Source organism: Colletotrichum chrysophilum, assembly GCF_026319265.1.
Source record: "Colletotrichum chrysophilum strain AFK26 chromosome Unknown scaffold_203, whole genome shotgun sequence".
In the NCBI taxonomy this organism is placed as follows: domain Eukaryota; kingdom Fungi; phylum Ascomycota; class Sordariomycetes; order Glomerellales; family Glomerellaceae; genus Colletotrichum; species Colletotrichum chrysophilum.
In genome coordinates, this window is record NW_026517490.1 from 35,508 (window position 1) to 58,500 (window position 22,993).

The following is a 22,993-nucleotide window of genomic DNA, read 5'->3' on the forward strand; positions in this document are numbered from 1 at the left end:
TCGACGCCAAGTTCTTCATTGTCGGATGAACAGTATTTCCCTCTGCAGACCAGACCTGCGATGGGAAAGGGAAAGACGGCACGGCGGCTTCCATTCGAAGTCTTGGACAACATCACCCTCCCAAAGCGAACGCGTGGCCGTGGCCCACTCACCGACCGGATCGAAGCCCCCATCTCGAAATCGACCGCCCAGAGCCTAGGAGACCAGTCCGGCGCGCAAACGAAATGAAGCGGACACGGCGCTTGGCCCTACGTAACGATTCGAGGGCATCAGCCCGGCGGCGCACCAGCGCTCAAGTACCGACATGGAGGGGGGCTCTCTAGTCTCGCGATGCACTGCGCTGCAGCGTTGTAGAGAAGGCGCTACGACAACACGATGCAACCAAAGCGGACGCCGTTTGATGAGCGCGGGAGGTCTAGCCACTTCATTCTTCGGTCATCAAACGTGCATGAGAAATTGGTCTCATTTGCTGCCACAACAAGCCCCCCGGGGGGCTTGAGAATCATGTGGCTGAAGCTGGTTGGGCCGATGGCCCTGCCGCAACAACACCACACCCCCAAGGGGAAATGAAGAAATGACGTCACTTTCACCTTTGTCTTCCCGTCTGCGACGCGCGCCGCAGCCCTGATTTCTGCGCGTCTTGGGCGACGACATGCCCGAAAAGGAACTTTTCCTGAGTCACCAGGCAGGGCACTAGCCACACAGATCACCCCATCCAGGTCCTGTGATGCGCCCATCGCTGCCCGTTTCGCCGATCGGGAGCATTCTGGGCTCGTCGAAAGCCACAGCGATCGCCACAGGTTTCGCGACGTCGGGGCCTCGTTCTTGGTGATGAGTCGCGACGTGAAATGTTCCTGCCGAGCTTCCGTGTTTGTATTACTCAGTTCAGGGTCGGTTTTTCAGGCTCGCAAAGGCAGGATTACGACGCTGTACGTCTCAGTCGACAAATATCGTGATGAGGTCATACGACAGCAAGCCCAGCTCGCCCAAACTCCAAAGTCATGATGGCCTAGATACTTTCTTTCTTCTTGGCTTCAGTGTCTCGGCTCTTTGGCGCTGAACTTACTTCTGCCGCCCAGACGACCGCGCGCATTGGCTGACAACATGCGAACACCGAGTTTTATAACGACTTCAATCTAAGCAGGCTAGCAATTTACAAACAGAGCCAGAAAAAAGGATAGGCCGTCAGCCTGCAGGGTCGCAACATCCCATCGCGGCCCCCGCAAAGGCTTGTTTCAAACCTCACGACCCGGGCTGCCTCCACGCGCCGCCCTATCAGAGCCCACCCCCAGCCCTAGCCCACCCGTCCTTCCCGTCTGCCCATTTCCTCCCCTAGCCAGATGACCTCATTTGAATGGCACATATGCAGGGTACCAAGCGCCGCCGTCCATTTCTCGCTGGTTCTGGGCCTGGCCTAGCAGCGCTCACAGACTCTCGAGAGCGTGCCACGAAGCCGCTGCGCGATGCCAGTCCCAGTGACGTTAGCCAACATCCCCTTGTTCCCTCCCTCCCTTTTTCTGAGATGCCGGCAATACGCGAGCGATCTTGGCAGGGTCTAGCATTCTTTCACCCCCCGTCCTGCAGGAGGAAAGAAGGTCTCGGGACTTTGTTGTTACACCACTCTTACACACTCGTTTGCTCTGGTGCCGCGTTCTATCCATGTAGTGGCACACACATACAAGCTAGCAAGCCGAGCCGTGAAGAAAAGGCCCTGTTGGCTCATCTCGGCGCGGTGACGAGATGACGGTGTAAGTTTGTCAAGGGAGGTGGCCGCCAATTTTCCCTTCCTCGTCCAAACCTGCTTCTGGCCGTGGGCGTCATCCTGATGTGACTCCTGTTGGTCCGATCCAGACCTTTCTCACACCTCGTGAGTCTTGTCTTGTCTTGGCTCATCCCGGACGTTCATAAATAGACTATCCATCTCAGTTCCCTCCCATCCCTTCCTGTTCCTCAGACCAGACAAACCACCAGTAGATCAACAAACACTTCCCTGTGCAACGGCCACAACATCCCGACAAATCAACTTTACCTTTTTTTCATAAGCAAGAAAGAAACGAACCACCAAAATGGCGATCGACCGCATTGTGCAAATGATCTTCCGCGCCGCGGAGCTGGCCTTCGCCGCCATCGTGACCGGTATCACCGGCGCCTACCTCCACGCCCACGACAACGCCTCCTCGTGGGACAACGGCCGCTTCATCTACACCATCGTGGTGTCCAGCATCTCAATGGTCTTCGCGCTCGTCTGGCTGCTGCCATTCTCGGGCAGCTTCGTCCACTGGCCCATGGACATCTTCATCAGCATCCTCTGGTTTGTCTCCTTTGGTCTGCTCGTCAACGTAAGTCATCTCCCACACACCACCTACCACATGAAAATACTGACAGAAGCCTTTCAGCTCATTGGTGATGGCTGCGGCCCCGTCTTCGACTGGAGCAACGTCAGCCCCCGCGGCGACGACTGCGGACGCCACAAGGCCAACATCGCCTTCACCTTCCTCTCCGCCATCGTCTGGCTCGCGTCCGCCCTCATCGGCCTCTTCTGGGTCCGCCGCCGCACTGCTGTCGCCGACAACCGCCCTGCTGTCCACCGCCGCCGCTGGTACAACTCCCGCGTCTAAGCAGCAACTAGGCAAACCTGTATGTGTATGCCGCGAGATTGCAATCCCTCAAGGCATTGGACATCGTCTTATCATTCTCGTATAATACGCACGGCCCTCGATGGGCTGTGATGCGGGAGAGATATGTTTGGATGTCATTTTCCCATGTTAACGAAGTGTATGAGAAGGAAGATTGAAGGCTTCGATTTGGAACACTTGATACCCCCCATAATACCCCCACGACCTTGTACAATTTTACCTACTCTACTGTAATACCACACTACAATATCACAATGCACTTGAATCAATGTTCACCCAGTGACATGCAATCCCCTTAAATGTCTAGGTATAATGCATATTGAAGTTTATCATTCACTGTATGGAATATGTCCATTTCCCCACGATTTATCTCACTAACCTACAGTACATCTTCCAAGTTCTAGTGAAGATTTGGATGCATTTACACGATAAGATAAGCCGGGGAATGCTACTGCCAGACGCATCGGCTTAGTGCGGGTGAGCCGATGCCGGTAAACGGGTGACCCACCCGCGGGAACGGGTAGGGCGTTGCGGCGGCTGACGTCCTGGCGATTCGGGGAAATGGTTCCACTTCCGGGGGCTTGGCTTCAACGGCCCCGCCATGGCGGCGCTCTCTGGGGGCCGCTTCATCGAGACATCCACGATCATTATCTATACCTGTCTACTTCAGCGGACTAAGATATGCTACTTTGAGCATCAAGAGGCACACGGTGACTTGGCAGAGTCGGCTGCGTCTTGACGGGATCGCCACTACTGCAAAATATATCCATCTAAGAGGTTGCGTCAACTAGCTGCCCATCGTCTCCCATCATCTCCCGTTGGTGATGAGATCAAAAGAAGGGCCGTAGGTAGCAGTTTCCTCTTATCAAGGCTAGAAACTCCTTCGGTCGCTTTCGGTGATCCTCCAATTCAAACCAATGTGTATGTCTTGGCGCCTTTTTGGGGCGACTGAAGCAATGCATTATCTGGCATCACCTCATTCACCAGTATATAATGGTGCTACATTTTAGACCCGTCATGAAGAGACTGACGCAAAACATCAGGTCATTCGGAAGTGTCGATCTTGCGTTGTCTAGATCCTGAGCAGTTCGGATCAAGACCGTCTTCACGCCAATGGATAATTCGGCACCCGACGTGCTCAGTATGGCGCCGCAACAGTGAAACATTGAATCCGCAAACCCGTACCTCAGCAACCGCCACTCTTCGCCAGGATAAAAATGACGTATGCGTCAACATTCAAAACGAAGCTTTGACGGGGAAAGAGATTGGAAGACAAAGCAGTAATCCCGACATCTGCTCGGAGCGACAGCAAGCGAGATGAAGAGGATCGATCTCCCGTACAACCGCGCAAATTAGCCAGCTCGACCACCTACACAAACACACTGCCGGCCAAGGCCTGTACCTGCACGAGCAAGCGGAGAGGGAGGAACAACAATGCCTCGGTTGCATGATTTCCCTCGCTGACCGCCTCGTATCGGCAGCCGCCATGCCGTTCCGAAAACAGCCCCCGTCTCCGCGACCGAAACGAAAATAAAAAAAATCACTTCAAGCTCAGATCTCCGATCAGCATCGCTCTCGTGACTGGCTTTCGGCCACGGCTGCAAGATTTCGACCGCTCCAGAACGTAGGCCCCCAGAAATGCCTCGGACGCTTGTCTCGCTGTCAAACAGGTTTCCCCATATTCTTGCCTATGCCCCCCTCCGAGACGACTAGCCCGCTTCGAGGAGGTTAAGCGGTCAAGCGGGGGGCTGCGCTCACTCGCCTTAGCCGTTCTCAGCGTTGTGCCATTTGCAATCGAAATTACGTATCCCATCCCGCGAAAAACCACAAGCAGGCCTCGGAAACCGAGAAACCTCCCCTCGTGTGTACAGGGCCTTCTCTGTGGAGTTGAGATCTGTACAGAATTCTACGATCCGCGGTCCATGGGTCTGTAGAAGCGCCGGTCCTGCGGCTGCTAGAGGGCCCCAAGGTACCAGACCGCTTCGAGCTTACCGTCCTTCCCTAGCTCTTCCTCGAGCTCGGACTAGATGCTAGGAGCAAGAAAAAGCCAGGTTTTGTGGTGAAACCGCTTCTTGTGAAAACGTGCGACGACATGCGGAAAACGGCGGCTGGCTTGCATTATTTTAGCTTGGCGGCAAAGGGGGGCCGGCTCTAGAAACAGGTCACGCAGCAACGCCTTTTTTTGGGAGGGAGAAAGAAGGCGGGGTAGGAATTTGCAGGAGGGAAACGAGAGGGGTACTGAGACATGAGTTGATGTAAGGCACGGCGGGCTGTGTGAAGCAAAGTTACAGCGAGCTAGGGATGGGAATTGCGCAAAATTCCGTTCACAATGACCCAATTCTGGGCGATCGTGTGTGGCTATTTCCGGGAATCAGAGGAGGGATGAACGTAAGGGTTCGCCTTCAGCGTTCCGGGATGTTCAGTCAAACTGGAGTTCAGTCCGGAGCCAAAGAACGTGAAAGATGAACATAGTGACAGAGAGGGAGGTATCTTGGCTGACGAGATGGGTGGGAGGATACCTTGGCGGCGGGAAACAGGATGGGACGGACTGTGTTGTCTGATGAGAGCCGCATGGCGTAATGCCCCGCAATACCGCGTTGCTGAGGGGAGCTGGCGCCACGATATGCACAGCTGAGAGGTCGATGACCGCATCGTATGGGGTAGGTGACGCCACAGTCGAGCCCCGAGAGGTTGAAGGATTGGGGGCCAAGAGATACGCACTAGCCACATCACAATCTCCCGTCATTGGCGCTAAGTCGTCACCAGCCACTCGAGCCCCGCCTCACTGGCAGTAGCGCGACAAGGGGGAGCTTACGCCACAGGAGGGGCGGATCAGCCGTGCGTCCGCGCTGCGTCATTGGCGGGGATGACCTTGGGAGCTCTGTCTCTCCGCTGCCTTGGTTCTCACCTTCGGGAACGTCAAACCTCAGCCCCAGTACCTACCAAAGCACGTCTTTTCTGTGCCTGCTCGTACAACCGCGCCCCGTGAATTGCGTTTGATCCGCATTTACCCAGCGACCCCGATGTCTTGCAGCTCGTACCCTTTTAGCCCGTGCTAGACCGGTGAGACACGACGCGCGGCGGCGGTACGCTGTTTGTTCGGTTTTCTAGAGAGCAGCTCTGGAGCTTGGTTTTTGAGACTTTGTACCGTTCGAACATGCCACCAGAGGGTAGTCTGTCAACCAACTGAAGCACTTGAACGAGGAAACGTACCGAAGCTGAAGTACCTAGCTCCTCCCCCTCCCCCTCCACGTGTGGGTAGCGTACCTGATCGGAGGCAAGGTGTCCAGGTCTAGCAACGCTGCATGGGTATGGAGTATGGACTTTGCCATCCGTATTGCCTTTTCACTCCTTCCACAGCCCTAAACGTCACTAGCCACAGATCTTCGCTCCTCTTCAACCACCGTGACCCCGCCGTTGCTCCCACTTATGACGAAAATCCCTTGGTTTCTTACGTGTTTGTAGGGTCTCCGAGCCAGATCGAGAACTCTGAATGCCACGCCTGTTCGCCCCCAAGCCCTTGCAAGCCCCGACAAGGCAATGGCCGCCCCATCACATCGACGAGGCTTGACGGAAACAAGCGCCAGTGTCACGCAAGCAAGCCAACTCCCCAAGGTGCTCCCCCCCCGGTCGTCATCCAGCCGTGGCAGGCTGGGCCTAGGCCATTGCCGCCCCCCAATTGGCCAGGGGCCCCGGTCTCTGCCGGAGGAGACGCACCGGCGTATCAGCTCCCTGTCCCGAGTGGTTGACAGATGAAGCTTGTATCCCGATGAGACAGCTGCGCCCAAGACCTATGACGATGTATGAAGTAAGAGCGCAAGCGTGTCTTCTGTCTCCAACACGCATTCGGGCGCCTGTCGGTATCGGTTGGCGCTGGTGCTGGCAATGGCGTTGGCGTTTGGTACAGCAAGCACGCAGGCACGGTGGTGCAGCTTCCTTGGTTGTTGCAAGTCACAGCGTGAGGTAAGGTGGGCAGCAACTCCCTCCTGCACTCCGTTGACTGCCGCAGCCACCTCACACGGCAAGCCTGGATCGCGATCGACCCTTCCTGTCCTGATCTGCTACGGGAGAGGCAGGAGGCAGGAAGCAGATGGCGCCTTCTCTCGACATGGCCTCCAGTTCTATATAACCTCCTCAACCTCCCACCCTCACCCGGGTTTCTCTTCTCTCATCATCACAAACCAAGATACCCAAACCACAACCACCTTCACAACAAACAACCACAAGAACCCTTTTCTTATTCAACCAATTTAGAAATCTTTTCTTGATACCCAATCGCGAAACCATCCACCATGTCTTCCATCGTCAACAAGGTCAAGGAGGCTCTCCACTCCGACAAGTCCCACGAGCAGCCTGAGGGCACCTCCGGACCCCACAACTCCAAGGTTGCCAACGCCGCCGACCCCAGAGTCGACTCCGACCGTGACCACCGCGCCAACCCTGCCGGCTACACCGGCGGTGCCTCCAACGCTCACACTGCCGGTACCACCGGTGGCCTGACTGGCACCCACGGCACCACTGGCACTCACACCGGCACCACCGGCACCTCTGGCCTGACCGGCACCCACAACACCACCACCGGCTACGATGACCCCGCCGGCACCCACGGCCCTCACGGCAGCCGCGTCGGCAACCAGGTCGACCCCCGCGTTGACTCTGACCGTGACCACCGCGGCGCCCCTGGCTCCGGCCTGACCGGCACTCACGGTACCACTGGTACCCACGGCACTTCCGGTCTGACCGGTACCCACGGTACCACCGGCACCTCTGGCCTGACTGGCACTCACAACACCACCACCGGCTACGACGACCCCGCCGGCACTCACGGCCCTCACGGCAGCCGTGTTGGCAACCAGGTCGACCCTCGCGTCGACTCTGACCGCGACCACCATGGTGCTCCCGGCTCCGGCTTGACCGGTACCCACGGTACTACTGGCACCACCGGCACTCACGGCTCTTCCGGTCTCACCGGCAGCCACAACACCCACGGCACCTCCACCACCCACTCTGCTGTCGGCCACACCGGCGCCGCTGTTGGCGGCGTTCACGGCACCGGCCCCGCACCCAACACCGCCGGACCCCACAAGTCTGATGCCCTGAACAAGGCCGACCCCCGCGTCGACTCTGACCTCGACGGCAGCAAGACCGTCGGCGGCAACAAGACCTACGCCCAGTCGTAAGCGATACCCGTCCGAAAGCGATCAAACGCCAGCATGCGCGACCACCGAAACAGAAGACTAACTTGCGACACCAGAAACACTACTGGTGCTGCAAAGGACCCCACGGATGCCGCTCAGGTCCCTCCCTCTGTTTTGGCGAAGCACATTGGCGAGCCTCAGATCGCACACGACGATCACGGCCACAACCGCGCAAGACGCAACAGCAAGGTGTCCGCTCAGGACCTGCACCGTGGCCTGTGAATTCGGATTTCTTCTTAATGCGCATGGATGATGGATTTGATACCAGCAAGACTTGTACTCTAGCCTAAATGACCTAATGACTATTAGCATTACCACACTTTGATCTTTCATTATGACTTACATGAATGTGACATGCGAAGACAGACAGATGGAAATGTCAACACTAATGGACAATGTCCACCACGCATGCAGTGGAAAGACAACAATACCTTAATCGAGGGGAGTAGGTGTGGTATCACCAACATGCGCGAAGGGTCATTGAAAGTGTGAACTTGTCTGTTATTCGAGTTGAATTTAGTTGCCCATGACGTTTTCACAATTGCATGTGCTCAGCGTCCAGTTCTGGTGGTTATCCTCCGTTCAACACGACCAGCAACATCTCACGAAGTGTAACACAGCGGGCATAGCATAACGAACACAACTCCCTCATAGATCGTGCCCCCGGGCCCCGATATACAACTTAATCCCCAGCCAGATCCCGCTCATAGATCGAGTGGCAAAAATATCACATCACATAAACCACATAACCACACTCGCAGCCAGTTCCAATGCAAGTGACCAGGGGCGGTCGCGGCCGGAAAACAGGAATCAACGGTTTACAGGGCTAAACTCACCTGCAACACGGACGGTACACTGCCACCACCACACCTACAAACGACAAAATACCCGCCTCGCCAAGTTTGACCAAAACCAGGGCCATGAGTCGAACGATGTTCCCAGCTTGTGCGCATGTCAAAAACGTCCAAAAAAAACTAAAAAAACTCACACAAACAGGTTAAGTTTAGGGGAAAGGTAACAGGAGCAGGGTATGTGGTGGTGTCAGGCCGTTTTTTTATTTTTGACGTTGCCGAGTCCGCACGGCACCCACCCCCAGAAAATGTGATCGATGGTGGGAGAGGACTTGGCGGGATGGGAATCGCGCCGTCCGCGATCCCGCAATCCCGCTCGGCGGGCCGGGGTGGCATGGCACGCTTGCCATCCCTCCTGCTTTACCGCTCCTCGCCTCCGGGAAGCCTCGCCCTGGACGACTGACTGACTTGTGTGTTCGGCCAGCGCTCAACAGATCTCCCTTCAGGCGGACGAGTTAGTTGGAGCAAACTCCGTTCCGGCCGCCTGCGCCCTCCACACCCACATGGCAAAAGGCTCGCTGCCTCTGGGCTTGTTCGCGGCCCTGTATATGCCGTTTGGGAGGGCGTGATATGCCGTGGGTGACGGCCAGGGGGTGGGTAGCGCTTGGCTGTTTGTCAAGTGAACATGCCGACGTCGCCGGCGCTGGAATCATTTCAGCGAGTAATTAGCTATCTACCTAGCTAGCTTTCTGTGACAGGATCCCGATGTTGGCGGTTGTTGCCAGGCAGCAAAGCTGGCGGGACAGGAATATTCTGGGTTGGATTGGCTGAGACATGCCGAACTAACTAACTAACTAACTAATATGGTAACTCACCTTGGCCTGACTCTGCTCGCAAGCAACGCTGCGGCAGGCAAGGAAAGCATCTAGACATGTGCGGACAGGCAGGCAGGCAGAGCTACGTTACTAGAAGCGCTCAGCGGCAGCTTCCTACTGTGCGGTAAGCAAGGCGCAGATAGCTAAGCTAGCCCAGCATGCGGCGCTAGTCTATGGGTGTGCGGCCCCCTATGCGTCGGCCCTTTTTAGGTCCCGCGTGGGTGATGCGAGTGTTTCTTTCAGCTGGGAAATGGAACCTTCGTTTGGGCAACAACAAGATTGCCAACGCAGTAGGGCGTTGTGGCGTTCTGAAAAAAAAAAACCACCAGCCAGGGCGGAACAGGACGATCCTTTTTGTTCTGGGCCTTGGGCGTGCAAGAGCTGGAGAGCATCGGCGGGCGACCCGGTGCCATGGGATCGTCTTGAGCCCGTCTCGCTCTCCCTTAGGTAGGTCCCTCTCCCGCGCCCCCTACGGCCGGGATTTGTGTGGACGGGTAGGCGGTAGCGGATGGCGATGGCGTTTGCGTCGGGAAGGGTTTTAGTGGGTGGCTTGCCTGTCTGCCAGGCCTGGTGACCTGCTTACGGCTAGGTAGGTAGATAGGCAGGCAGGCAGGTCGGCACACACACACACACAGACGCACACCTAGAAACCCCGGGAGGAGGCCCAGGCGTCTTGATGATATAGGGGACCCTTCTTCTGTAAAGTGTGATTCTGACCGGGATCGGTGACGGGGACAGGGACGGGATGGGGGTTGAAGTGCTGGGGGAGAAGCTTCGGGGACGCAGGGCGCGGGAAGGACGGTGTCATGGCTGTTGGTGTGCTGTGCTGGAAAGCCTAGACCAGATTGAGGACCGAAGGCACTTTGACGTGTAGGGGGATGCCGTTTGGGGGGAGCTGCCCCTGGAGACGAAGGTGTGCCTGTGCCTGGCGGTCAATGGTTTGGATCCAGGGCCCAGATGGGGGGATTTGACAGGTTTTCGCGATTTTCAGGTTTCCTGCGTTTTGCGGCCATCGTGGGACGGCATACTGGAAGTGATGGATTGTGATGGGAAAGTGATCAAAAGCGTGTGAAATGGCAGGGGGGTTTCTTCGCCATCACCATCACGAGGGCGTGTGTGCAAGACGGCAGCTTCGTCGACAGGGGCCTGTTCTTCTTTTTAAGAGACCGAAAATAAAAAATGAACAGCAGCATTTTATTATTTGTTTTTTCTCATCCAGTGAATCGGCCCTGGGCACCATGCATGCATGCATGCAATGGCCGCCCGCAGACGGACGGGGACGGGGGTTGCGAACCAGAACAAGAGTTGGGGGGGCTCGTTGCGCAGCAAAGTCGCACAAAGTTGCGGACAAGTCACTCGACTTGAGAGGTACTTTGGGGGATGGCACGGGAAAGCAAGGAGAGGACGGAACGCAGGCAGGTAGGGAAGCACAGCACCTAAGAGAGGGTGAGTTGAGTGAGAGCGTTGCAGCGCGTGCTGCGGTGCTGCTGTAGGTGCTTGCGCAGGCCATCTCGTTTGAGTGATTCTGTCGAGTGTGAGAAGTGATCAGAGGATGGACGGGGAGGGGTGTGAGCATGAGCAGGACAGGACAGGACAGGACAGACAGACGGCACGCAGGCACTGCAGAGACTGCAGAGACTGGGGGAGGCGTGATGATGATGACTGATGATGAGGAGGCGGAGGACCTGACATGCCAGATATATCCACCATCAGCAGCAGCAGCGCGCCCAGAGGATACCATTCGCTGCACAGGAAAAAGCAAAGAAGTTCTTACACGTCGCGACGAGTCCCCCATCTTTCGACCCTCGAGCGAAGCGTCGTGCCCGTCGTGCGTTACATGGTACACTAGGTAGGTTACTCCGTGAGGGCGGGCGGCAGGGGTTCAATCTGAGGAAAATCTGATAGCGCGTCCCCGATTGCCGATTACTCAACCGCGCTAAGACGGTCGAGAGGCATCGATATGGCATTCTCCTCGCGGGACGCAAATGTGAGATGAGAGATGTCTGTTTTTTTCTGTTATTTTTGATCGCATTCTTGAGCCTCCCCCCATCCCCCATTCCCCTCTCGGTTGCTGGCGTGGGCTTGTTGCAGGTTCAGGCGACTGCAAAGAAAAAGGGAATTTGATGCCCACTCCTCAGACCACAGCCAGGCGAGGCCGGGCGCGGCATGGCCAGACGTCGCTTGACCGCCGAGACGGTAAGATGGGATGTGAGATACTGCAGTCGAGTCTCGTTTTGCTCTTCCTGGCTGTCCGGCCGCCGCCTGTCTCTCTTGCGCCTGCACAGCGGGCTGCATCCGTGGTCGAATCTGTAAAGTACATCAACACCCACACGGCACACCCCCCCAAAGGCGGCCTCGTGCGTGAGCTCTTTGCGTGGTTGGATCGGTTCGGCAGAGAGTGAGGGTTGTCTCGGAGGAGCCCACGGCGTGGGTGCGCACGCGGTGTGTATTCTTGCTTTTTCCTTCTCCATATCCCTCCTGCTTTTGCTTCCATGTCTCTCGCGCAAGAAGCTGCGGTGTACCCTCTTGGCCCTCCTCTCTCGCGTTGCATCGGCAGAGGGGATTATTGAGTGTGTGTGCGTGTGCTGTATGCGCTGTGCGACGTGAGAGGCGGGTGTGCGTGCGTGCGGCGTGGGTGTGTGCAAGCAAGTCAGCGTGTGTTAGTGTGTGATGTTTGCCCGGGATATTTGTGGGCAAGCACGATGACCGCCGGTGCTCACTCCCGCAGAGCCATGATTACGGACAAATAAGAAGTGCCAGAAGTCTCTCTGCCACCGTCACGACGAACGGGGGCCGCATGTCAGCCTGGTTGGATGATTCGAACGGTTTTTTTTCTACGTATGGTGGTTGGCAGGCGAAGCGAGGGGGGGGGGGGGGGGAGTAAGTGATCGGCCGGGTCATGTGCGTCTCCATGGCCACGACATCTATCTTCGCTCGCACTTTGGCATGCATGATGCGGGAAGCGGTGAATGCGTGTTTTCCCAGCACCCCTTGATACGGGGAACAAGGAAGGGGAAAAAACGATGGCACACCGCGAGAAGCGATTTGCGGTCCTCGCCCGCCTCATCTACATCCTGCCTGATCTCCTTTCTTCCCGAGGGGGGGCCGATCCGCGGGCCGCCGATTAGGGGAGGGGAGGGGGTGGTGGTTGTTGAAGGGGCCGGCGGCGGCATTGTTGAAGATGGAACCATTATCTGCCTTCAACTTTCCTTTCTTGCCCATATTCGATGCGATGCGGGATGCAATGCGCGGGTGTGTACGATGAGAGGGACGGAGATACCGTTTCGGAGAGTGTATCTAATAAATCTCGGGCGGCTGGCAAGGCAGAGACGTCTGTGATGCAGCTGACCGGGGCGGGGGGCGCGGTCTCGAACATGGCGCCGTGATTACGCCGTGATGATTATGTTGTTGATGATGATGCTTAGATGTGGCCCTGGAAATTGAGATACCGACGACCTAGGTAATGAGATAGCGAGACACAGAATCATGGATGAAGGTGTCTCATTCTGTGTCTGACCAGTCCAGCCAAGCAGGGCAGTTAGCAGGCGAAGTGAAAGCCAACGTCGCAAAGCTAGACTTCAGCTCTGTTCACTAAACCCATGGATCCGATATGATTCCAAGGCCAGAGGTGTGATGGAGGAATCCTGCCGCTCCTCAAATCACCAAAGAGCGCTCAGGCCCTTTTATCAGGTTCTCTTAGCGTGTGCAAGCTGCTGCCAGAAAGACAAGAGCGCTGGCGGCTTGGAGTTGGACGTGGAGCTGAGGGCCGACGGGAAGCGAAAGCTGAAGCTGAAGCTCAGGCAAGCTCCGGGGAGCTCTAGGCAGCTGGAGCTCCAAGCTTGGGGGTGAGGTGGTGTGTGCCGTGCCCATGGTATCCGTACCTACCTACTGCCTGGACGCACCCCTTAGGCGGCAATATAGGGGAGGGGGAGGGATAGCCCGGGTAGCTGTAAAAGGAAAGACGGCCAGCTAAGGCTTACATAAGTTGAACCTGCTTAGGTGCCATCGCTGCAGTGTGAGCTGTGCACTGTGACCTGTTCGGATGGCGGGGCTTGTTTCGGCCGCAAAAGAGACCGCCCCACCTCCGCGTCCGCACCGAGACCTCAGCCTTACCCCGGCGCAACCGTACTCCGCAACCACACGTCCGACGTCGACGTCGTAGAGCCTCACATCTCCTCCGGTCTTGCTCGCCGTATCCGCCGACTTCCAGACCGGTCCGCGGTGCGACAGCCCTGTCTCGCCTCTCGTCAACCCTCGACGACGACGCCGACAACCACGATGACTTCATGACCGCTTGCTCTCTCACATCAAGTCCATCTTTCATCTCAACCTCACCTCATCCACATCATCAAACCAACACATCCGAACGATCAACCTCACGCAACCCACCATGGACTCGATCCCCCAGACCCTCTGGAACGCCAAAGTCCCCCTCCACATAACCCACCCCTCGCACCCAAACACCCCGCTGATAACCTCCCTCCCGCGCTTCTCCTACCTCGCCCTCCTCGTCCCCCGCTGCTCCGCCTTCTTCCGCGCCCAGGTCTCCGCCTTCCACCACGAGGAGCTCCTCCTCCGCAACCTGCCCCTCGGCCTGCTCGTCGACCTCTACCAGCCATCCCTCCCATGGCGCCTCACCGTCAGCGACGGCGATAGCTGGGACATTGGCGACACCTTCCTGAACTGCGTCAAAGAAGTGAGTTAGCCACCCGGCACATCGCATCACACGTGCGCCCCCTCCACCTCTTCCAGCCTCTGTCTCTCTTCCCCAACCTCGCTTACTTTCCTCGCCACCTCTTGTCTCTCTCTCTCTTCTCCTCCCTTCCCAAACACCCAAATCCAGAAACTCATGTCTCAAACCACCATGTCTCAACCCCCGCCCGCCCCCGAGCCCAGACCAGACCATGAAGCCTCGGCCCAACATCACAGCAAGAAACTAACACGCAAAGGCCGACTTCGTCCGCTACGGCAACGCAAAACGCATAATGTCCCTCTCAAAAGCAGACACCTCAACCCTCTGGAACGCAGTCCAAGACAACGACTACGCCTCCTTCCAAAAGATCAACGCAATCCTCCTCAACGCCCCAACGCCCCTCCGCCACATCCCCCTGCGCGTCTACATCCCCTCCTCCCCACCCGGGGAGCCAACCTCCTCCTCCTCCTCCGGCGGCGCCTCACCCCGGCCACAACCACCACCAGCACAGCAAGCAGAACCAGCTGCAGCAGGCGTCTTCAAGGTCCTCCAGACCCTCGTCTCCCCCACCGTCCCCGGCGGCGTCCGGGGCAACACCCGCCAGACCCTCGGCCAGGCCCTCCGCGCCCACCTCCCGACGCTGTTCCCATCCAGCCGCGACCCCGTGCTCGCTAACGTCGTGCTGCACGGCAGCCCCGTGCCCTTCTCCGCGCCGCTCGAGGACCTTATGAGGGAGGCGGCGTATCCTGACGGATGGCTTTGTGTCACGGTCTTGTTGTGGTAAGGGAAAGGGAAAGAGAGAGAGAGAGCAGGGTTTCCATCATCATCCGGGGTTTAGGTATTTTGACTTTTCCGTTTGCATGGCGTATCGGGAGGGTAGTTGGAGGCGGGTTATTCATCAGCTTGATCGCGTGTATTCATAGGCATAGGCACAAACTTCATTCTAGACACGGAAGGAACGAATCACAGTAGACGTAAAGCATCCTACACAACACAAGACTTTTCAAAGAACTTCTTTTATATGTGTGTATATGTATATATACCGCACTCAAAACATCTCACATACAACAGGCAGCAGCCCAAAGCTGCAAACTAAACCCAACTATTCCCGCCCGCGCGCATCGCTGACGACATATTCCACCCGAACCCACGTTAAACCGCCGTCGTCTGTCTGGTCTCAGACCTCAACACACAGCTCATTCCCTCTGCCTTCTCTGCCCCCCCATACACACTCTCGTCTTGGCCCCGCCGCATTTACATCCACCACCGGCCCCTTTCAACTGCAAGATAAAGAACAGCAACAAACAGCAACTGGCAACAACTACTAAAAAGAAAGATGACGAAAATAAAAGAGGAAAAAAAGGAGGCTCTGCCGCCTCATTGGTATCTCCTCCGCTACACCCCAGAATATGAGATATGAGTTTGATGGTATGATGATGATGATAAATGATATGATGATGATGAGTTTCCCCCGCCCGGATGAAGCCAAACAATAGAACCTAGCAACAGGTGTCATCGAAGTCGATCCAACGCGGATCGATATGTGATTTGAGAGAGCGAGAGAAACAGAGAAACATGAAGACAGATGAACACGCGCGTAGCCCAGTTTCTCCCGAGATGCAGTGCATGATGCGGCTAGTTACCAGAAAAAGTGCAAGATTTCCGAAACAGATGGTTGCCCGTTGTTTCTTGTGTCGAAAAGAGGAGACTCGAGGGTCTGCTGGCCTTTGACGACAAAAGGGGGAACGGCAAAAAACGGCAAAACAGTTTGCGAAAATGAAAGAAAAATCCAGAACAGAAAAAGGAGGGGCGCGAACCCGACTCGTGAGCCGTCTTTATGCATCCTTCGTCCTCCGGTCCCGTCCGTCCCCCTTTTCCTTTTCCAAACCGGGAGCCCGCAGATCTCCAAGAGTGTGGTGCCGTCTAGTAACGACGATGCGGAGCTTTTGCCGTCCCTCAAAAACCCCCAGTTTCCCTCCCCAATGCTATCCAGTCCCCCTCTTTGTCCGTTGACCTCCCTTGTTTTTTTGTTACTGGTGTGATATCCTGGGATGTGGTCACTGTTGTATGTATCCCTTGGTGGGTTGGGCGACGATTTTCGCATGACCGTGTACGGGCGAAGGTCGGGCCCTCGAGTTCGCCGCCTTCGAGGCAGAAGGCTCCAGCAGGGCTCTGCTTCGTCGTCTCGTAACGATCCCGGGCGGTAAAGTAGGTACGAGAAATGAATCGAATTCGCAAAACGCCGGTTCCATGGATGATGATGATGGGTATAAGTAGTGGGTTGATCGGAAGCGACTTCAGCCCGTTTCATCAGTTTTTATCTGGCTCCTCCCAGTCCAAGTCCCCTATTGATTTTCCACAGTCTCCAAAGGCCACGCGCTGGGGAACGAGATCCAGATGGGCCCCGCTCATGTCGTCTTCGTCTCCATCGAATTACATTGGCGCCGGTTGTGGCTGGTAGCCGTGGTTCGGTGCGCGACTGTCCAAGACGCGGTATGCCTGGTTGGGGGAGTTATGCACGCTGCGGCTGGGTCCCATTGCATATGCCATGGACATCGGGCCCTGGTGGTTCGTCTCCGGGTGGCTTGTTGGTGGCGGGACGGAAGGGCCCGTCATGCTGGCCGCGCTTGAGAAGCTGGTGGTCATTCTCGGGTCCTCCACGTCGTGGCGGAAGAGATCCCTCTCGATGCTCTCAAGGATATTCTTGTCCGTCAACAACGTGCTGTTCACGTGAGCATGCATACCCAACATCTTCGTCGTTCGCTTGAACAGAGCTTGCAGGTGCCCGCGGTTGATGTATTTGCCAAGGATAGGATCCCGGTAGGCCGCAGCCAGGACCAAGAGGTTTCCCCATTGTCTGTAAGATTGGTTAGTTCCGTTCAACTAGCAGCTAGTAGCTCAACTTACGCATGTGCGGTGCCAAAGATATTGGTTACGTGAAGCCGGTCATGATCCACGTTGTGGAAAGCTTCGGTACTCTTGATGAGAGCATTGATGCCTTGCTCGGCAAAGTTGATAACATCGTCGTTGACGTCCTTGTAGTTATCGATGCCGCCTTGTCCGATGTACGCAGCGGCGTCGCCCTGAGTGAAGACGCCCAAGCCGCTGGTGGTGTCAGAGTTTGGTGTTGCTCCGTCAGTTCGCTGCTGCATCTTCCATGAGAGATCAAGCACCAGCTTGATGAATGGCTGGAAGATGACGACCTGAGCTCCCCAGTACTTGGCGTGTAGTCTGGCCTCCATCAGTGTACCTGCCGGGGGCTGGTCTTCGGTGAACCTGAGGCCCTCCTGGATCCATCCCATTGCTCGCAGCTCGCTCAAAATCTCCAATGCAGAGTGCATCTTGTCCATGGCCGTGTCGATTCCCTCAAAGAGTAGTTTATGCAGCGCGTTTAGTCGCTTTCGTAGGTACAACTGTGCCATGTAGTTCGACAAAACTGCTTCCGGGAACTCGATGTCGCTGAACTGATGCATCAAGGGCCAGGGCACAGCATATTCGAAGCGAGTGAGATTTGATGGGTAAACCGGCATTTCGGCAATGATATCACTGTCAAACACTGTCAGTCTCATGAGGTGCAAGCTGGAATGACTCTGTTTTGATATACCTTTGCAGCTGGAGACAAGTCCAAAAGTTAATGACAATCATGTTTTCACGCCTGGTCAATGGCGGGTGTCCAAGGGGGTTTTCCGCGGCCAGCCTCAAACGCTCCTGATCACTAAACCATTCGTTAGTTGAATAATCCTCGTTTACATTGTCCACTACTTACCGGCGCATGATAGTGTGCAGAGCAACGTCGGCATCAATATAGAATCGGTAACTCTCCAATGTCCTTCCGAGTTGTCCGTAGTACAGACCAGCCAATAGGAAAGTCTGGCAGTGCTTCAGTGTGTAGCCGGAGCGGTGCTGGCCCAGAATATCGCTTGCAACAGCAAAATACTCGAGACCCGGAATAACATCGTAGTTTCGCTTGAAAGATTGGTTCATAGGCTTTGCGCCATTGCCTTGCACGGACGGCCGCCGGCTCGGGAGCCCGTTGTTTTGCTCCTTTGGCGACGGCAAGCCCGAAGACTGAGAGTGAATAGAATGCGCCGGAGGCGAGCCATGGCCGCCAGGTCCAGGGGAAGACGGATGGCCATTCCTGTTCATCGGGGAGTTGTGTGAATTACTAGCCGGATCAGGGATGGGGTCCGGGATCTTGTCAGTCCACTGAGCGACCTTTCCGAGTGCCAGGACGACCAAGACCATAGCAGCGTCGATAGTCCTGTGAGGCCTGCCCAGCTTCCGAGGTTGCTGAACTGGTTCAGGCTCTTCGCCACTGGGGGAGCGTTTTCGCTTGTTGGTCGGTTCATGTGTCACCGCGAACTTTGCGGTTCCCGGGTGTGGTGGCTTCCCTCTCTTTTCGCCCTGGGCCACATTCTCCAAGAATCGTCTGACGATGGGCCTAAGGTCGCTTGGCATGATGACCGGGTGCATGGAAAGGATCTTCTCCTCAAAGGATTTTACATAACCCCAAACCTTGGCCTCAGTGTAGTCAGGGTGACCCTCTGGTGTGAGCGTGCTGCTCGTATACGTCAGGTTTGGCGGGCTGAGACTGCCGACTTGACCCCAAGCCTCGCCTGGAGAAGGCGCGGCAACTGCTTCTCCCAAGTAGTCGTCGGCGGTGTCGGTGTACGCATCGTGCTCGGATCTGGGGTTTGCGCTGCTCGATCCAAAAATGTTACCGTTGCCCTCGCCGCGCCCGAAAAGGCGGAGTAAACCGCGCTTCTCTTCCCGAACCCAAGGATATTCCTCAATGAACTTGACGCCGTTTTCTTTCAGAGCCTTGCGGGTCATTTCCTTAATCATAGGCCACTGTAGCAAATGTCCTTTCGTTGTGGTATGGTTCATGGGAATCGACGGTGCTTCAGGTGCCACAGCCGGGCCTGGAGGCAACTCGTCCTCAGGCTCATCGGCTTCCATGCGATCTTCTTGCTCGTGGTACGCGATGTCCGTATCTCCCACAGCCATGGGCATGGCTTCGTCATGGTTAAGCTCCTGTCCCGATTGCTGGTGGCTTCGGGGCGATAGGTGTTTTCTCGGGGGAGACGGTGTTGTCGCCGAGGCATCGGCTTCAAGCTTGACCTGCTTGTACGGGGGCGCATGTTCCAGGCGCGCAATTCTTTGCTCGAACGAATCAAACAGCGTTTCGATCTTTTTCTCGAGAGAGCCCTTCATGTCTACGATTGCCTCCAGAATGTCGGTCTGCGACTTGTCGATCCTGCGGTGACAATTAGTAACGAACAGTAACACGCGCACACCAGATACTAACGCTTTTGGCACGGGATCACGATATTTGCACTCAACTCCCTTTTCTCTGCAACTCTTGCAGGGCTTGGTTTCGTCGCATTTCGCCTTCAACTGCCTACAGCTGTCGCAAGCCTGGATAGGTTGTTAGCGCAAACTGACCTGACAGAAAAGAGGCCTGTGGCATCGTCGTACCTGAGACGCGCGTGTGGCCTTCCGCTTTTGTGTGGAGGCATATGATGAAATATAGAGGCTCTCGGGAGCGGGCTGTTGAGGAGGATACTGAGGCTGCTCGTAATGCTGAGGAGGCTGTGGAGGAATCGGAGGAGGGTAGCTGCTCCTGTAGCCCCCCGGAGTGGGGGGCTGCATCTGCGGCGGCGCGTTATCGTAGCTCATGTGCGGTGGTCGTCGTGGATCGTCGTTGTATGGAGGAACCGGGGGCGGGGCAGAGTGAGGCGGCGGATGAGGGCCCGGCGGCGGCAGGCCTTCGGACGGCGCGCCTCCTGTCGAATGTGGCCGTCGAGGGTGGGAGAGGTTCTCGTCGTGGGGTTCTCTCTTCACGCCACCTGGGTCTCGCGGAGGGAAAGGGTTGTAGGACGGATGCGCAGGTGAGGGCGAGGCCGGGTGTCGATAGTGTTCCTGCATCGGCGTGTACGGAGGCTCTTGCTCATGGTGTCGTCGCTCGTCGGGATGTTGCTGGGCCGGGTGAGGAGGGTGATGAGGCTCGGCTGAGCGAGGAGGATATGGCGGTGGCTGCTGCTGTTGATGGTATGGCGGGACAGGAGGCGGCGGTGCCGAGTGATGAGGCGGGTGAGCCTGGTGAGGCGTCGGAGGTAGCGAAGGCGGATGCAGAGGAGGTAGATGATTGTGCGGTGCGCCAGTCGGTGACCACGGGTGGTTGGCGGTCGAGAGACGGGGGCGCTTGTTGTCAGGCTGCCCCGGATCCATGCTTGATATATATGTACATACGTACAATGCTTTATGAAAAAACAAGAGACGAAGCGAAAAAAGGGTCAAGCCAGGTCCAAGGAGGAGAAGGTGGCGGCCATGGAAAAGCTTTGGGCAACGAAGGGTAAGGTGCGAGGCCGGACACGACTGGTAAGGACTATGGAATCCGTACAGTCAACAGTCCACAGTTCGAATGCTATGCTATGCTTGGTTGTGGGTGACGGCGCTACGCAACGCGACGGGAGCAGCGGCCGGGGATGGAGAGGAGAAGGAGGAGGAGTGAAGGGACAAGCAGGCGAAGAGAGACCAAGCAAGCAAGCAATCAATCAAGCAGGCAGCCTGTGAGAAGCCGGAGAACGGGGAGCGGAGGTCTGGGAACAGCAATTGGACCTTCAGTGTTTGGATGAAAGCATGGGGCGGTGGTCCCTATGGCGTGGCTGCAACGTATGTATCTGTAGGTAGGTACGGGATACGTCGAAGAAGGGCAAGTCGGTGTGAATGTCGGACAGGACGGTGTGTCGGGATGTGTGTCGTTGGGTTGGGCAGAGGTATAGAGGTAGAGGAAGTATCCGTGTCTGTATCCAGTATCCGGTATCCGTACAGACAAGTATGCGTATGTGCGCGTGTGCGTGTGCGTGTGCGTACCGCAGTATGCTATGCGTAGGTATATTGGCGTAGAGGGGACTGGACTCGAAGGAGGCGAAGACGGAACGGCCAGGCGGAGTCGAGGCGACAGACGGCGACGGCGGCGCGCGCGATGGGCGAGCTTGCTTTCGAGGCTGGTGCTGCTGGTTTGAGAGGTGTTCCCGGCTGTGTGGTTCTTGAAACTTGCGAAATGGGATTTTCCACTCTGCGAATGCGCCCGGATGCCCAAAGGGTTTGGCACGGCGGAAGGGGGTAGGATCAGCGCGTTGGGCAGAGATGGAGCTTCCCTATTTTTGCTCTCTGGTGTCTCTCTTGGTCTTTTGGTGTTGACCTTGACTTTTTTGACGTGACGGGGGTGAGGTGGGAGCAAGGTGGGGAGGCCTTGGAATTGGAGGAAAAGGTCGAGAAACGTCAAGACCAAGCGGCAGAGGGTGGTGATGTCCAGGTCGCCATATACCTTGCCGCACAGAGCAAGAGCGAGCGGTACAACGTCCCTGATGAAGGTGTCGGGATAAGGTACTAAGGCAAGAACTAAGGCAAGGTGGGATAGGTATGGGTACAGGTCTGGGAGAACTGGGTATGATGTGGGAAGCGCATGGGTGTGGTGGTCAGGGTATGGATATGGTACGCAGCATGTACAGTACGCCGCAGAGTACGTGCAGATGGAGGTGGCAGAACGGGCACTTGAAGGCGGTCTGACTCTTGGTTTGAACCTCTCTCGAAGGAGCCTCGAATGTCTACCAGGGATCCCAAAGTAGAGTACTCTGAACGGTACCTGGGACCTACGCAGTATGTCTATCCACAGGCGAGACAGCAGATGGCCGGGTTCAAGAGACAGAGCTGCTGGGGAGACTCTGAGGAATCGACGACCCAAGCGAACGGAGAGAGGCGGCGCCGCAGAATCAGACGCAGACACACTGACAGAGCAGAAGCGCGCCCCAGAGACTCGACAGGAAGAAGAGACAGAGGTGTTTCTACCCTAGGAATCCAATCGACCCTGCCAAGTCAAAAAGTCTCAGAAAGCTAGCAGGGCCAGGGGTCTCATGGAAACAGACAAGGATACGGCTGCTCTGCTCTGCGCGGCGCTGCGTGGTGGTAATGGTGGTGGGAATAGACGAGGAAGAAAGAAAAGAAAAAAAGAATTGCAGAGGCGATAATTGGGATTGTGACTAGGACGAGGATCTTCGTGGCCGAACGAGGGGGGGGGGAGGGATTCGTCGTCGAGTTTTGCGCTGAAAAAAAGGGGGGGGCGTGTTGCTAAAACAAGTAGTACGTAGCGCCGCCTCGCCGTTTCTCTCACCACGCGCCGTCCTGGCTGGACACGCACAAAAGGGACCAGCAGCAAGTGAAGTGGCTTGCGAGGTTGGACCGTGTGTCTGTCTTGTCTTGCGTGTGTTGCTGCCGCCGCCGCCTCTCTGTCTGCTTGCCGTACCGTGGCCCGGCAAGCAGAGACCCCCCCCCCCATGTACAAGCGCATGTAGAGAGCAAGGCACGGTACCTTGAGAGTCTATGTACGTACAAGGGACGAGACCGCCAGTACGGTACGGCTCGGCTTCTCTGATATCGAGTGCCGTATTCCAGATAGAAGATGATGAGAGATGAGCATCTCTAGCATCCATGTGTTGAGCGACGGATGCCCACTCAACTCACGACCGCCGCAGGCAACACCAAGCAGCGCCGACGTATCCAACAGATTGACGCAAGTCAAGGATGGGCGGTGACGGGCAAACATATCGACTCAGGCATCCCCCCCTCTCGCAACACCGCTCTCGCGGCTGATGGCTGATCTCTGATTAATGCGCTTCTGCCACCACTGCTGGTGCCAGCACCAGCTCTCGTCGGCTTCTCGAGGCAGTGCCTGCTGCTGCTTCTGCTGCCAGCAGGACGGGACGCGCCGCCCGGAGCAGCAATCGGAAGAGGGGGA

The 22,993-nt window shown here is 56.6% G+C and overlaps 4 protein-coding genes across 4 annotated transcripts; 3 read left to right on the forward strand and 1 right to left on the reverse strand.

Annotated features, from left to right (window-relative positions):
* Window positions 1-2,066: 2,066 nt before the first annotated feature.
* On the forward strand, window positions 2,067-2,618 carry COL26b_013072 (uncharacterized protein; the record flags this gene model as incomplete). The annotated part of the gene is made up of 2 exons (XM_053185699.1): window positions 2,067-2,339; window positions 2,397-2,618. The coding sequence occupies 2 exons, from the start codon at window positions 2,067-2,069 to the stop codon at window positions 2,616-2,618; spliced, it is 495 nt and encodes a 164-aa protein (XP_053030365.1).
* A 4,310-nt stretch (window positions 2,619-6,928) lies between these two features.
* On the forward strand, window positions 6,929-8,056 carry COL26b_013073 (uncharacterized protein; the record flags this gene model as incomplete). The annotated part of the gene is made up of 2 exons (XM_053185700.1): window positions 6,929-7,812; window positions 7,891-8,056. 2 exons carry the CDS (start codon window positions 6,929-6,931, stop codon window positions 8,054-8,056), a joined length of 1,050 nt encoding a protein of 349 aa, XP_053030366.1.
* Window positions 8,057-13,890: 5,834 nt separating this feature from the next.
* Window positions 13,891-14,977, forward strand: APG4 (Autophagy- protein 5; the record flags this gene model as incomplete). Its single annotated transcript, XM_053185701.1, has 2 exons — window positions 13,891-14,196; window positions 14,450-14,977. The coding sequence occupies 2 exons, from the start codon at window positions 13,891-13,893 to the stop codon at window positions 14,975-14,977; spliced, it is 834 nt and encodes a 277-aa protein (XP_053030367.1).
* Window positions 14,978-16,626: 1,649 nt separating this feature from the next.
* COL26b_013075 (uncharacterized protein) lies at window positions 16,627-19,872 on the reverse strand (the record flags this gene model as incomplete). Its single annotated transcript, XM_053185702.1, has 5 exons — window positions 16,627-17,050; window positions 17,101-17,739; window positions 17,960-19,450; window positions 19,502-19,611; window positions 19,672-19,872. 5 exons carry the CDS (start codon window positions 19,870-19,872, stop codon window positions 16,627-16,629), a joined length of 2,865 nt encoding a protein of 954 aa, XP_053030368.1.
* Window positions 19,873-22,993: the final 3,121 nt, after the last annotated feature.